The 14125-nt window shown below is 36.6% G+C and overlaps 2 protein-coding genes across 16 annotated transcripts in view; one reads left to right on the top strand and one right to left on the bottom strand.

The window, feature by feature from the left end:
* Positions 1–698: 698 nt before the first annotated feature.
* LOC132121687 (BCL2/adenovirus E1B 19 kDa protein-interacting protein 3-like) lies at positions 699–5302 on the bottom strand. Its single transcript, XM_059531379.1, has 6 exons — positions 4948–5302; positions 3456–3624; positions 3264–3342; positions 2429–2535; positions 2197–2346; positions 699–1012 (listed from the first exon to the last, which is right to left on the bottom strand). Exons 1-6 carry the CDS (start codon positions 5192–5194, stop codon positions 970–972), a joined length of 795 nt encoding a protein of 264 aa, XP_059387362.1. The 5' UTR covers positions 5195–5302; the 3' UTR covers positions 699–969.
* Positions 5303–7968: 2666 nt separating this feature from the next.
* LOC132121685 (janus kinase and microtubule-interacting protein 3-like) overlaps positions 7969–14125 on the top strand; it is a 31129-nt gene continuing 24972 nt past the window's right edge. For 14 of the 15 annotated variants that reach the window (XM_059531375.1, XM_059531372.1, XM_059531371.1 and 11 more), the window contains exons 1-2: positions 8293–8434; positions 12237–12471. In XM_059531375.1, the coding sequence (XP_059387358.1) occupies positions 12337–12471 (135 nt within the window). In that variant the 5' untranslated portion in view covers positions 8293–8434; positions 12237–12336. Of the gene's footprint in view, positions 8107–8292; positions 8435–12236; positions 12472–14125 lie in introns of those variants that run through there. The other variant, XM_059531361.1, reaches the window with a different exon arrangement.

Here is a 14125-nt window from a genome sequence, read left to right as displayed (position 1 = left end):
TCTATAAAAGTATGTGGCTATGTAATGATAAACGTGTAAAACTGTGTGGCTCAGTGGCACATAAAGTCACAATTGTGTGCAAGTATATTTAACTACGGTTTAAAATTAGTAGTGTAAATGTAAATCTCCTGCAATATTAAGACAGTTTCCACATTACATTTGGCAGACATTTATTTGTTGATTCCCTCTGTTGATACAAAACCACTATGAAATTGACACGTACACTTAATATACGATTTTTTTAAAACTAAAAAACATGCACAAGTTTACACAATTTCCCTTTTACTCCTGCCTGATTCATTAACAGTTTTATTTAAGGCGATATTTGGGCTGTACCCTTCAGATAAACGAAGAACATTTGTGTTTGCAATCCAGGTGAGCAGTAAAGGCAAACTTAAGTTAGGCTTAAAGTACATTGGACATTTATTTGTGATTTCAAATGACATTCAGAAAAGTGTTGATATGGTACTCAACTTTTTGGCCAGTATTTACCAAAGACCATTGCAGTTGTGTAATACTGTGAACAGCTTGATTCCCAAAGCAAAGGTCAGCTTTTGGAGTCTGACTCCTCATAAATACAGAAGCAACTTTAAGATACAGAGAAATGGTGACAAGGTAGAACAAGTCCTATATAATACCATCTAATGTTGAGATCTACCATAAGATATAAGTGTTTTGATAATGAGGGAGATGTTGGTTCAAGTAAATGCAAAATTCTGAGGATGCAGTACATGTAATTCTATCAAGTCTAGCATGGCCTTCCATGTGCTGAAGACCCTGGAAAGGACTGGCATTATGGGGGAGGAACTATGGGAAAGGCCAGTGTAATACACAAGGGGGAAGCGAGGAAGTGTGTCACGTGACCTCGTCCTATCTGTTTCTACACAAGCACTGATTCACGATAAAGCAGCTGAGATGGCTGATGTGCGTACATGAGATTTGTCTCGTTTCTTGGCTTTTCCTGCTCCCTCAAAAGGTGGCAGAAGTAGTAAAGCGCCTTCCGATGTACACCCTAAAAAGATGAAATGATTAATTATCAGATGTAGCATTGGTGGTCATTTTACTGTGTGACACATTAACATGCATTTGAAGCACTTTCAGCTTTTTCAACTTTCTCCTCGAGGTCGGTTTTTCCATTTTCTGGCTGCTTTGAAAGCAGTCTTAAATCAGTGGACTTGTTTTCGCATCAGCAGAGCTGTGAGCCATCAGCAGAAAACTGCCAAGTCATGCTAACCCCTGTGAAGCACTAGCATGCATTCCAGCACGCAGACCGCATCCACTGCTGACTCCAAAATAGCCCTGCATTTGTTACTGTTAAAGATTCCATATCTAGTATTTTAAGATCATACATTTGCACAGCAGTTTTTGATTTATGAATTTCTTGAAAATGTTTTGTTAGAGGTTGTTAGGGAGTGCCTGTGATGTTTTGGGTCATTGTTTATTGGCCCAAGTCAATAGAAACCACCCACAGGTCTTAACAATATTCTGTTCCCTGCAAGTTTATGCTATTTCTTTACCTATTATTATTCTTTATTTATTGTATTTTTTGGTCTGTCTGGCAAAATTAATATGACCTGATCATGTGGTTTATTTTAGGTGTTTTATTTTTTTATTTTTTATTAATACTATACTATTATAGTATTTATTAATATTTTTTATTTGTATACTTCCAGTTGTCTTTTTTTTATTATTGTTTTAGTGATTTTATTTGCTGGAAATTTTCATTATTTGGGGGGAGGGGGGTTATTTTCGTTTTAGTTATTTCCATTCTTCAACTTAAATTTATTTCAATTAGCTTCAAAAGCAATCAGGTTTATTATTATGAAACCATAATACATATTTCATTAATTGAAATGAAAAAAAATATATATAAAGTTTAACAAAAACTGAATGAATTAAATCTAAAAACTAAAGCTACATAAAAAAAATTACTACAACATTAAAATTAAAACAGAAAATAAAAAATAACTATGTTGATGTAAACCATAACAGTATATCAATAAAACTAAAATAACACTAAAAGCAACTCTGATGTGTACATATAATGTTTCTTAAATAATGTTTATATTTTAATTCTGCATTTCAATTATTATAATTTTTCATGGTTTTAACTTTGCAGCTTAGAAAATGTATTAGTAAACAAGTTATAGGCTGATGTTTAAGATGAAAGTTTAGAGGTTGTTTTCATTGACTCACCCGAGACCCACAGCAAGGATGTGCGAAAGGACAAGAGAGGGCAGGAAAACTTTGAGGAATTCTGCTGAGAAGATTCCTCCCTTCTTCAACACACTGGTGTTCCTCATGCTGAGAGTGCTGGAACGCTTTGGGTGCCTCAGCACAAACTCCCTACAAACACATCATCTGAACTCGTTACTATGTTAAGATGCTTTTCATGCCAAGTTGGTTTATTAAAAGCATTTTTAGGTACTTGGGCGCCAGGTTTTCTGGTCGACTCGACCAGTCCCAGATCCAGTATGCGTTTTTCTTCATCAGGATCTCCACCTCTCTTCTCCTCTCCAAATAGTCTTCCTCTGACTTAAACCAGACCTCAACAAAATTAGGATAGCTAACAGATGACTCATGTTGTTTATTTCATTGACCATCTTGTAAAGTCAGATGACCTACGTATAAATATCCATGACTTTTAATTGACTTTGACTTTATTGGAATAATTTTTATATAAGTTTTACTCCCGCCTTCTTTTGGGTATCTTTAACTACAATGTGTTAAAAACATTGAGTACAGTGCACTTATTCTATTCATGTTGTATTGCAAATCACGTTTGCTGCTATTGAGGTGGAATAAGGTTCAAATTAAGGGTGGGTCAACAGTATAATTATAGGATTATTATATGCTTATTTTAATGTTAGCACAATGTAAAAACATGTATGGACACGGTAATTTAAATGTTAGTACTAAGATGTTAAAGACACTTAATCAATTAATACAATAAATAAAAATTGGGTCCAATCTCTGTAGCTGATTAAATATATTAGATCCTTAAAAAGTGCATATTTCCAATCAAATTTTCCATGACTTTGTTTTATTAATTAGCTTGATTTTTAGGTCAGGAAACCACTATTTTAAATTTCTATTATCATCTCTAGTTCTAAATTTCTAATTTTTCTTGAACATGGAATCCTTAACTTACTTTATAAAGAATGTATCTAGTTGCATGGAAGTCTGTATGAAAGCAGTAGGACACCTGCACTAGTACAGTTTAACTGAGTCATGTCAAGGTTAAGTGTGCTGCTAATGTCTACCTGTGAGTTGTTCTTTTCTCCAGAGCTGTGGACCTCGGAGCCCCTGCGCAAGTGTAAAGGAGTCTGAGATCTTGGAGGACTGGTGAGAAATTGATGTAAGATGTTTTATAACATGCTCATCCCATAAAAATGAACATCTTGTGTGCATCTCAGTGCAGTTCATGCACTAGACTAAAATGTGGTCCTGCTGACCTCTCACATGGCAGGCTTCCTCTGGAGCTGCTCCTGCCCGACTCGTGCTGAGCATCCATCAGCATCTTCTCCAGGTCTCCGCTTGGGGCGGTGCTGGCAGACTGATCCTCAGAAGCTCCTTTAGGAGTGCTGCCTCCTCCATTATTAAAATGCAGCTCCACCCAGGAACCTGCGGAAAAAGCCAGATAGCATATTAAGGTCTTTAGTGTTGCATGAAGGTTTTTTTTTTTTTTTTTTTTTTTTTTTTTTTTTTTTTTTACTTACATAAATGTTACATTTTTTCTTTTTTCCAAAAGCCGAATTTAATAATTCTGACATTGCTATGGCAGCAGCATTGTTATTTGGTTTATTTATATATTTAAGTATACAAACACTTCTCAGTGTATTGCAAGTATCACATGTTGTGAATGTTACCGAATGACACTGAAAACTGGGCTGGGCATGAATCAGTGATCATGACACAGCGACCAGAGCATCCGGACAAACAGAGAACATGCCAGGACTCGAGACTCAACCCAGGAGTCAGAAGAAAATAAACTCGCTCAGACTATAAATAGCTCAAAAATGTTTTGCTTCACTCACCATCCAATGATCTCAGGCTATGTGCAGACCACACCTTTCTCGAGTAGTGATGCAGACTTGTTTCTGCGAATCGGTTCTTTCAGACAGTTCATTTCAAAGAACCGGTTAAAATTGCTTAGTGATTCTTTGCTTCATTCCCTGTCTGCTTACTTGCCAATGTATTTATTTTTTCCTCTTCATTTTTATTTAAGTTATATTAATAAGGTTATTTGCATTTACCTCTTGTAAATCAGTACTAAAACTAAATTTCGTGTTGATTAAACCGCCACAATTCGTTAACATATTATTTTCATTATGTTCATATATCTGCTGATTGGTTGGCAAAATACTGCCAAATCAAATCCTTGTCTGTTCTCGGGTTATGCATTAATAAAGCGCTACTAATCTATATATGCATTGTAGTCAGAATCAGTTGTTAATTTGGCTCCTTAAGATTCGGAGTCGGACATGTTCAAAAGAGTTCTGAATCGGATACGTTGAAAAAAAAAAGACTCGGTTCTCCGTTCACTGAGTCGGCAAGTTGCCGAATCGAGAAACAGTTCAATTCCTAAATGAATCAATCAAGAGATCCGGCTCTAAACAATGAGTCGTTCACACATCGCAAAACATGTCGCTTCTATTTCTGTTATTTGCAGATGACATGCGTCATTATTATTTTGCCCACACCGGTTTCTTCTTACTACATGTTATGCCGTTAGATATTAGCTAGACTTGTACAATTAAATTTGTACAATTGAACTTTATGTGAAACCGGAATTTGATGGATGGCAGGTACGATCGTCATCTAATTTCGTAATTTTATCCTAAAAAAATAAAATAACCATTTACATTGTGGTATTATGAATGTGGTTTTGAGTAGAAACATGCATAAAAGAACATTATCTCGAGCTGTTTTAATAGCTATACATACCCTGAAGGTTTTCCTCGGACACGCTTTGTTTTTCAATTGACATGTCAGCTTCTTTAACCAACAAAACAACCCGCAGAGGATGATTCAGTCCGTCTAAATCCTTAAACAAGAGTCGATACGACACAGGAACGCAATGTTTTCCAAAAGCATGAGTCGCTCCACGCGCGAAGACTAGTGTTTGTCGATGAAAACAGTCCGGTTGTATATATTCTGCACGTCCTGTAAAGTAAACAGCATATGGATTCATGTGGCACAAGTGGATCGGGATCTTTATTCCACGAATCCACACAGCTGGTGGTGACGCAACATGCGGCTGTCCTAAGGATGGAAATATAGGGCATACAGAATGACAACAATACTGGCACAAGAGACGCCAGATTGTCTAAATCTTCCTCAGAGTTGTTGCCAGATTGTCTGATTTCCTCTCTAGTCTCTACCCTCGGTAAATCCAAGGTTCACCATATGTTTTCGATTTTTTTATTGTTTATATATATATATATATATATATATATATATATATATATATATATATATATATATATATATATATATATATATATATATATTTAAACCATGAATACATTTATTGTACACCTGTTCAATTGCTTGGTAATACAAATTGTTTATCAGCCAATCACATGGCAACAACTCAATGCATCTAGATGTGAAGACGTCTTGCTGAAGTTCAAACCGAGCATCATAATGGGGTAGAAAGGGGATTTAAGTGATTATATATATACACAGAGGGTACGGAAAGTATTCAGACCCCTTAAATTTTTCACTCTTTGTTATATTGCAGCCATTTGCTAAAATCATTTAAGTTCATTTTTCTTTCCTCATTAATGTACACACAGCACCCCACATTGACAGAAAAACATGGAATTGTTGACATTTTTGCAGATTTATTTAAAAAGAAAAACTGAAATATCACATGGTCCTAAGTATTCAGACCCTTTGCTGTGACGCTCATATATTTAACTCAGGTGCTGTCCATTTCTTCTGATCATCTTTGAGATGGTTCTACACCTTCATTTGAGTCAAGCAGTGTTTGATTATACTGATTGGACTTTACTAGGAAAGCCACACACCTGTCTATACAAGACCTTACAGCTCACAGTGCATGTCAGAGACAATGAGAATCATGAGGTCAAAGGAACTGCCTGAAGAGCTCAGGGACAGAATTGTGGCAAGGTACAGATCTGTCCAAGGTAAAATAAAAAAAATCTGCTGCACTCAAGGTTCCTAAGAGCACAGTGGCCTCCATAATCCTTAAATGGAAGACGTTTGGGACGACCAGAACCCTTCGCTGGCCGTACGGCAAAACTGAGCTATCGGGGGAGAAGAGCCTTGGTGAGAGAGGTAAAGAAGAACTCAAAGATCACTGTGGCTGAGCTCTAGAGATGCAGTCAGGAGATGGGAGAAAGTAGTAGAAAGTCAACCATCACTGCAGTCCTCCAGCAGTCAGGCTTTATGGCAGAGTGGCCCCACAGAAGCCTCTCCTCAGTGCAAGACACATGAAAGCCCCCATGGAGTTTGCTAAAAAAAAAACACCTGAAGGATTCTCTGGTCTGATGAGACCAAGATAGAACTTTTTGGCCTTAATTCTAAGCGGTATGTGTGGAGAAAACCAGGCACTGCTCATCACTTGTCCAATACAGTCCCAACAGTGAAGCATGGTGGTGGCAGCATCATGCTGTGGGGGTGTTTTTCAGTTGCAGGGACAGGACGACTGGTTGCAATCAAGGGAAAGATGAATGAGGTCCAAGTACAGGGTTATCCTGGACGAAAACGTTCTCAAGAGTGCTCAGGACTCAGCCCTAACTTAAACCCAATTGAGCATCTCTGGAGAGACCTAAAAATGGCTGTCCACCAACGTTTACCATCCAACCTGACAGAACTGGAGAGGATCTCCAAGGAGGAATGGCAGAGGTTCCCCAAATCCAGGTGTGAAAAACTTGTTGCATCTTTCCCAAAAAGACTCATGGCTGTATTAAATCAAAAGGGTGCTTCAACTAAATACTGAGCAAAGGGTCTGAATACTTGGGATCATGTGATATTTCCGTTTTTCTTTTTTAATAAATATGCAAAAATGTCAACAATTCTGTTTTTCTGTCAATATGGGGTGCTGTATGTACATCGAGGAAAAAAAATGAACTTAAATGATTTTAACAAATGGCTGCAATATAATGGAGTGAAAAATATAAGGGGGTCTGAATACTTTCCGTACCCACTGTGTGTGTGTGTGTGTGTGTGTGTGTGTATTTATTTATTACGTAATCTATATTGAGTTTTATTTTAGTGTTGAAAACTAAATTTATACACAGAGCTAAATGTATTATAATTTTTACAAATACTATATATTTATTTGCTTATTTATGTATTTTTATTTGAAGGGCTCTTAAAAGTGTGAAATGTGCAGGAATGTTCAATATACTAACGGATATCTTTTTTGCAGGTATCCTATACCTTCTTGGATTATTTCTAGCACTGCTTGCTGCTGTATTGGGATTGCTACTTCGTTATAAAAATTGCAGGTGGGAGCAATGTTTGGAAACCTTGTTTGAAAACTGCTTTTTTGCAATTGTTTATAGCACTGCACCTTTAAAATCAGTCATGCTATGGTTTGTTTGTTTTTTTTTTGTTTTTTTTTTTTTGTTTTTTTTTTTTGTCTTAGCTGTCCTTCGCCATCTATTGCGCTGGAGGATAAACCATGCACTACAGTAGGATGAGAATGTTGTTCTGCAGTATTTAAATCGTGGTCAATGATGCAGATTCTAGCAGCAACCGCATGGAAGGAACAGCATGCTATGTGAATCCTGAACCGCTTCCAAATAAACAAGAGCTATGTAATGAGTAGAGTACATGTATGCAATTGGTTATTTAATGCATAGAAAGGATGATGACGTGATGCTGTGGGACTGAGATGCAGTTGCAGTGCATTGACCAGCAGGCGGCCACAACAGCTGTCTTTCCCCTGTCTCTTTTAAAAGGCAACCCAGGATAGAAGCCAGGCTTCACGCATCCCGCAGAACTGCCAGATCCTAGTGTGTATGCATGTGCACCCGCCTGCGCATATGTGTGCATGTGCCACCCTCCCCTCCTCCTTTCTCCCGGCATCATCCCTCGCTCTCCATCAGGGATGGTGAGGGAGTGTTTATGGTAAGTGTGGAGAATCAAATCTCTCTTGCTTCAATATCTCTTATCCTACATGCAATTGCTCCCTGCCGCTCCTCCTTTTTTAATGTTTTTCCTTGGAGATCCGGTGTCTGAATTGCTGAGGATCCAACTGTCTGCTCAGACCGCAAGCGGCTTGGTTCTAAAGGGATTCAAGCATCTTCTGCATGGAATTCAGGGCATGACAACATGCATCGCTTGTCGTTTCAGTGCATGTGTTGTGAATCACACAGAATGATGGAGGACCAACAGCTCCCTGGATAAACCCTGCTGCAGACCAAAACAACATCACAACTCAAATCATGCACTTAAGGTCAGTCTCAATCTTTATTCATTGAATTCACTTCTAGCAGGGTGGCATCAAGCATGCTATTACCATATAACGATCCTGTTATCGGCCTGCTGGGATGTTTGTCAGAACTGTCAATGCGAGCCGGTGCAGAAGGGGAGATGTTGATCAAATGATGCTTGTAGCAGCTACAGCCTCGCTTGCGCAGGTTGGAATAAAATCCACAGGCTGGCGTCTGCCCACTGGGACATTTGTTGAAATGTTCTCGGAGGGCCATCTGTGATGCAAAGAGGCTCGTTCTGCATGACATCTATTTTCTTCAAAAGCTCGGCAGAGAAACACAGCTCAGGTTGCGTAGGTTGTATTTATGATGCAAGTAAAGGATGATGAAATGTGCATCTTTTTTTGAGAATGCCGTTGTCTGGCACTCATTGACTTGAGATATTCAGAGTGTTTGGAAGTTTTGACATGGCAGCAAAAATATGAATATACATAGGCACAGATGTATGTTTAAAGCATTGTTATGTGGATTATTGAAAGAAGGCATAGATCACTTTCAAAACAAGTTTGTCTACAAACAGGTTGCATGAAATTGATGCACATATAATAATATAAGAAATGTGGATGTTATTGTAGCCTCTGCAGTAGGTTGTTCTATATAATTGGAGAGGATGCAAATTATAGTTGTGTGTGTGTGTGTGTATGTATATATATATATATATATATATATATATATATATATATATATATATTAATGGTGATTAATAGCATATGCTTAATCTACGCTTGTAATTTTGTGATTGATCAGGAGCCTGTATGCATGCTAAATATCCCAGAATGTTTCACATTCAGTGTAATTTTTGTTTCATATATATATACTATTATAATTTTTGTAAATATCTGAATTGGATTTAATTTTTTTTTTTTGATATTTTTATTTTGTTTTCACTTCAGTTTCTTGATTTTGTTGTTGTTTATTATTTAAATGCAGTTTTTTAATACATGTAAACAAAAATGAAGAGCGTTGCATTGGCAACTATCTGAAATAAAATGACTATGTATTTTTATATTTTATTTCAAGTCAACTATCCCTGTTAAGAGCAGCTAGACATTTTTTATATTTCATTTTAGAGGATATTGCATAAAGTCTGCTGAGTCACTGTAATTCAGTCAGATTAGACGTTTCAAGTAATCTCACATCCAGAACCTTAAAGAAACAGTTCATTCAAAAAATGAAAGATTTGTCATTATGTGCTCACCTCTCATAGCTCGATATGGGATCTATAAACCTTTTGTGTCTTTTGCAAGGGTTAAACTCGGTGTTAAATTAGCATTGGACAACAGCTGATCTGTATCCAGGAAACAACTTGTAATATTTGTTTGTTTGATACGCTGATAAGAGTTTAGTAAGAGATCCGGCAGAGCCAGACAGTAATTCTTCTGTACCTCAGAGCTGTCAGTATGGCTCCTGTATGTATGAAAAATGCCGTTATCTTACCCAATGATCTGCATAATGTGTTCAGTTCAACTGGGCAAAGCTGAAGGGTGTCTTTCATCACTTCTAAAGTGAGATTATGTTAAAGAATGAGGTGAGAGATGCCTACTTCAGTACAGGATTGCTGTCGGTGTCTATCATACTTTGACAAGTAGGCTACTACAAAATATTGTTGGAAATAAAGTGTACTTATTTTGAACAATTTACACAATTATTGTTTATAAATATATTGTTCAGTTAAAAGGCTAAGTACATTTTGAAACTGGTTATTAGATTTAATTTAGATTTAAAAATTGGCATATAATATTCAATCTGGCCATTATGTCGTCTATAACTAGTTCTACTGCTTAATTAAGCACAATTGGATACTTGCTCAGGATACTTATCTTTTAACTGTATTACTTTTAGCAAGGCAACATAGTACAATTTTTAGTATTTAAGCATTAAGTAAGCTACAATATTATGGTGCTTCTTTGAAAAGCAACTGATAATTTATAGTTTAAAACATAAAAACGGTCAAATATCAATTAAGTGATGCAGACATTCTATCCGCTGCACTGCTATAATAGCCTATAGGACCACAGTGGAGCCACAAAGTACAAAAGTACAAGAACAACACCGAAGCTCCTCAAGGAAGCCAAGAGCATCCTGGGATATTGGTGGATTTGATGGAGGCACTTGCAAAGTGCATCTCTAATTACACGAGCTCAATAAAAATGTGATAATCTGAGTGCTTTCAAAGCAAATGAATTAATTTAACGCTCACATTCTGTATATGTAATTGTTCTTTTGTAAAGCTCTTTTTGAAAAGTTATTTAAACTTACAGTCAATCTAATGAGGGATAGAGATGTTTTCTGCCCTATTTTGTCCTTTTCTGATTATCTGTCATCTACAAGTCAGTTGGATTGCTGCTAGATTCCTCTTATCTCTAGTGGAGCAGAGGAAAAACTTTCAATTTCTCTTTCCGGAATCAAGACTGCTAAAAGTGCAAACATATATTTTTATATAAATCTCTTTTTATTGCTCAGAGTTTGCTGTATCATAGCTCAATAGACTACATCAACTTTTGTCTCGGATGTTTCTCCTTGAAGGAAGTAAAAGGCAACACTGCCTCAGTTGTTGACAAAACAGTAAGAGTAGACAGGTGCTCCGATCATTTGGTGTAGTTTGATTAGAAATGTTTGAATGCACATTGAGATCTTTGATTTCGATCTTGACAGATTTGAGCTCTGTTTGAGACGTTGAGATCTCTTCTGATACTATAGAGAAGATTAGAGATTACCGGGCCTTTTTCTCAGGAGAAAAAAATGAGAAGCAGGAGACTTTGGCTCCATTTGCTCTTCACTTAATCTCATTTCTGTGATTTGGGATCATGTGTTACTTAAACTGGAGACAGGTAGTCTCAGAAAATTACAAAAGAGTAAGACGCCAGGCACTCCGATGGTCTTCTTTGCTAATAAAGAGTTAAACACTTGAAAAAAGACTATTGCAATTAGTGGATTATCTGATGTTTATAGAAGAGATAAAACTCACTATTATAATTAGGGTCTTTTATCATTATTTAACTAATGATTATTTTAATGAAGAAATGAACTAATCAGTGTCGGTCAAAAGGGATTAGCATTTGTGTGACATCACAGTGATTATTCCCAGTTCTCTTCTAGTTAAGGTGAACCTTATGTTTTTGTCAATTTGACATGACGAGCAAGGCAATGAAGTTAAGAATATATTATAAACCGTTTCTTCCTGCACCTATGATAAAGGGGAACATCATCTATAAAGTGTTAAATTAGCAGTTTTGTTGGAAATAACTATAACACTGTTGATACGAATACTGCTAGAGAGTAATGGCTACCTATGACATTTGAATAAAATATTCTTTATTAGTATTATTTTGAATAATATGCATGGGTATAGTAAATTGATTTTTTTTTTTTTTTTTTTTTTTTTGGGAAGAAAGTTATAAGTTGTCTAGATTTTAAGCCTGATGACCTCAAATCCTGATGCAATCAAATGTTTTGTGGTGTTTAGTTTATTTCTGTTTAGTGCAGTGCTTAAAGATGACAAAATCAGTTTTTAGCAGAATGGAAAATTAAGTGTATTTATTCTAGAACAGTTTTTTCCAAACCTGTCCTGGAGGCCCCCCTGCCCTGCACATTTTGTATGTCTCCCTAATCAGACACACCCAGTTTAGTTCTTTCACAAGCTAATGAGTGGAATAAGGTGTGTTCATTTGTATTTCAAGCTAATTTGCTTTTAGTTATAGTCAAACTATTATTGTTCTGTGTCTCGGTGAGCTTCCTAATTACTCGTTTCCTTGTGAAATGCAGGTGGGTGGAAAGATGTAGCTGAGGAACAAACGGAAACCAATCTTGACCATTCACTCAGGTCATCCCTGAAAGGGGCGTGGCCAGTGGAGTACCGCCCAACATGTCCAAGAAACCCCCCAGTGGGCGGCCCAAAGGGGAACGGCCTGATGCCATGGCAGCACTGCAGGCAGCCAATGAGGAGCTGAGGGCCAAGCTCACTGAAATCCAAATAGAACTTCAGCAAGAGAAAACCAAGGTTAGAATCTAGACCTGCTAATTGCTTGTGTACCAGAATACATGAGTCCATTTCAGAAGTATTATTTTGTTTCTGTATAATAGTATGACTACATTCAGTCTGGAAATGGCTTCTCAGCTTCAATATTGCTTTTAATGTTGACCTCATTTCCTTCTGTATATTTGAAATATTTATTTTCTCTGTAGAGTTCAGTCTCTTTGTTGTCACATCATCTGCTTATGTCACTATGATTAGCTCATTATTTTTTAATTTTTAAAATACATTTTTTGATCAGTCAGTACTGACAGAATGTATTTTTTTTGACTGAATTATACCCAAAAATGTAAGTGTTTTTATCAAGCAGTTCATCCTGATTCCATATAAGAAGCACTCAAGAAATCCAATTCCTTTGAATTCAGTTGTTACAAACAAGTCTGATGCTCTCTCCGATAGTGTTGATATCATAAACCTCTTATGTTTTATGGATTGGGCTGATTTAGTTTGAGTGGATGTGTTTGCTCCATCATGTGTGTTCTGTTAGCTGTTTTATGGCTTCAGTAGCACTAGGAAACCGAGTTAAATGAGTGAAACAAACTATAGGCATTCTGTCAAAGCAGGTTCAGTGTGAATGACAGCAGGTCAGGGGGAACTAAATTCAGCAGGCTAGTTTTTGTTAAATAGACAAAAGCGAATCTTGAATTCTACCCTGCCTGTGAATGACTGATGTCTCTGAGAATCATGTTAGACTAACAGAAAGTCTGGTGAAAACAGCACATGGTTAGGACTGTAATGAAATGATTTTAAAACCAGTAGTTCACCCATAAATACAAATCAGTATTTACTTACCCCCATGTCGTACCAAACACACTTTCTTGTTTCCACGGAACACAAAATGAGACTTGTTTTAAGTCTGTTTCCATGCTTTGTCTATGTTATTGCAATGAATGAGGACTGAAGTCTTAAAGCTTCAGAATGAAAGTTCAGTAGTGAACAAATTATTCTTTTGAGTTAATCTTTTCAGTGAACCTGTGAAACCTGATTCACAAACCTCATATTATGATTCATGAATCAGATCCACTTCTCAAGTTCAACTCACTGACTCAACAAGATTTTCAATGAATAACTCTTTAAATTATGACCTCAAAGCTTGGAATATAGTGCACGATAAGTAGTGTAGACTAGTTTTATGTTGCTTTTGTGTCTCTTTATGAATCTTTAAAACACCATTAATTTTTATTGGATAGAAAAAATGATAGAGTTTGAAATTACATGCAGATGAGTAAAACTTAACTATAACTTTATATTTTATTTCAGCCTTATTTCAGTGAAAAAAGTTTTTAATAGTTTTAGTCAATAATAACCCTAGGCATTCTGTCAAAGCAGGTTCAGTGTGAATGACAGCAGGTCAGGGGGAAATGATTTAGCTTAGTCCATTACTTCTGTGTCTTTTTTTATCTCATGGGGTGAGGTTGGTCTTTAAGAGGCATGAGAGTATCCAAACCATCCATTTCATGGCCTGATGATTGACAGGGTGTGAACCTCTGTTCTTATGAACATCTCATTTGATATGATCGAGGATGAACACAACTCGCTAATGTCTCAGTTGTTCTGTTTTGACATTGAGATGAAGACATTCTCGGAGATGGAAAACTAATTTACTAGGTTAAACCTGGGA

This window comes from Carassius carassius, chromosome 39 (assembly GCF_963082965.1).
Source record: "Carassius carassius chromosome 39, fCarCar2.1, whole genome shotgun sequence".
Lineage (NCBI taxonomy): Eukaryota > Metazoa > Chordata > Actinopteri > Cypriniformes > Cyprinidae > Carassius > Carassius carassius.
This window is presented reverse-complemented; position numbering and strand designations above follow the sequence as displayed.

Coding starts and splice junctions, on each gene's coding strand:
- LOC132121687 (XM_059531379.1), bottom strand. CDS start 5,194: ATGAATCCATATGCTGTTTACTTTACAGGACGTGCAGAATATATACAA. Junction 2,347..2,428: donor CCAGAAAACCTGGCGCCCAA/GTACCTAAAAAT, acceptor ATGTGTTTGTAG/GGAGTTTGTGCTGAGGCACC. Junction 1,013..2,196: donor ATCCTTGCTGTGGGTCTCGG/GTGAGTCAATGA, acceptor TCATCTTTTTAG/GGTGTACATCGGAAGGCGCT.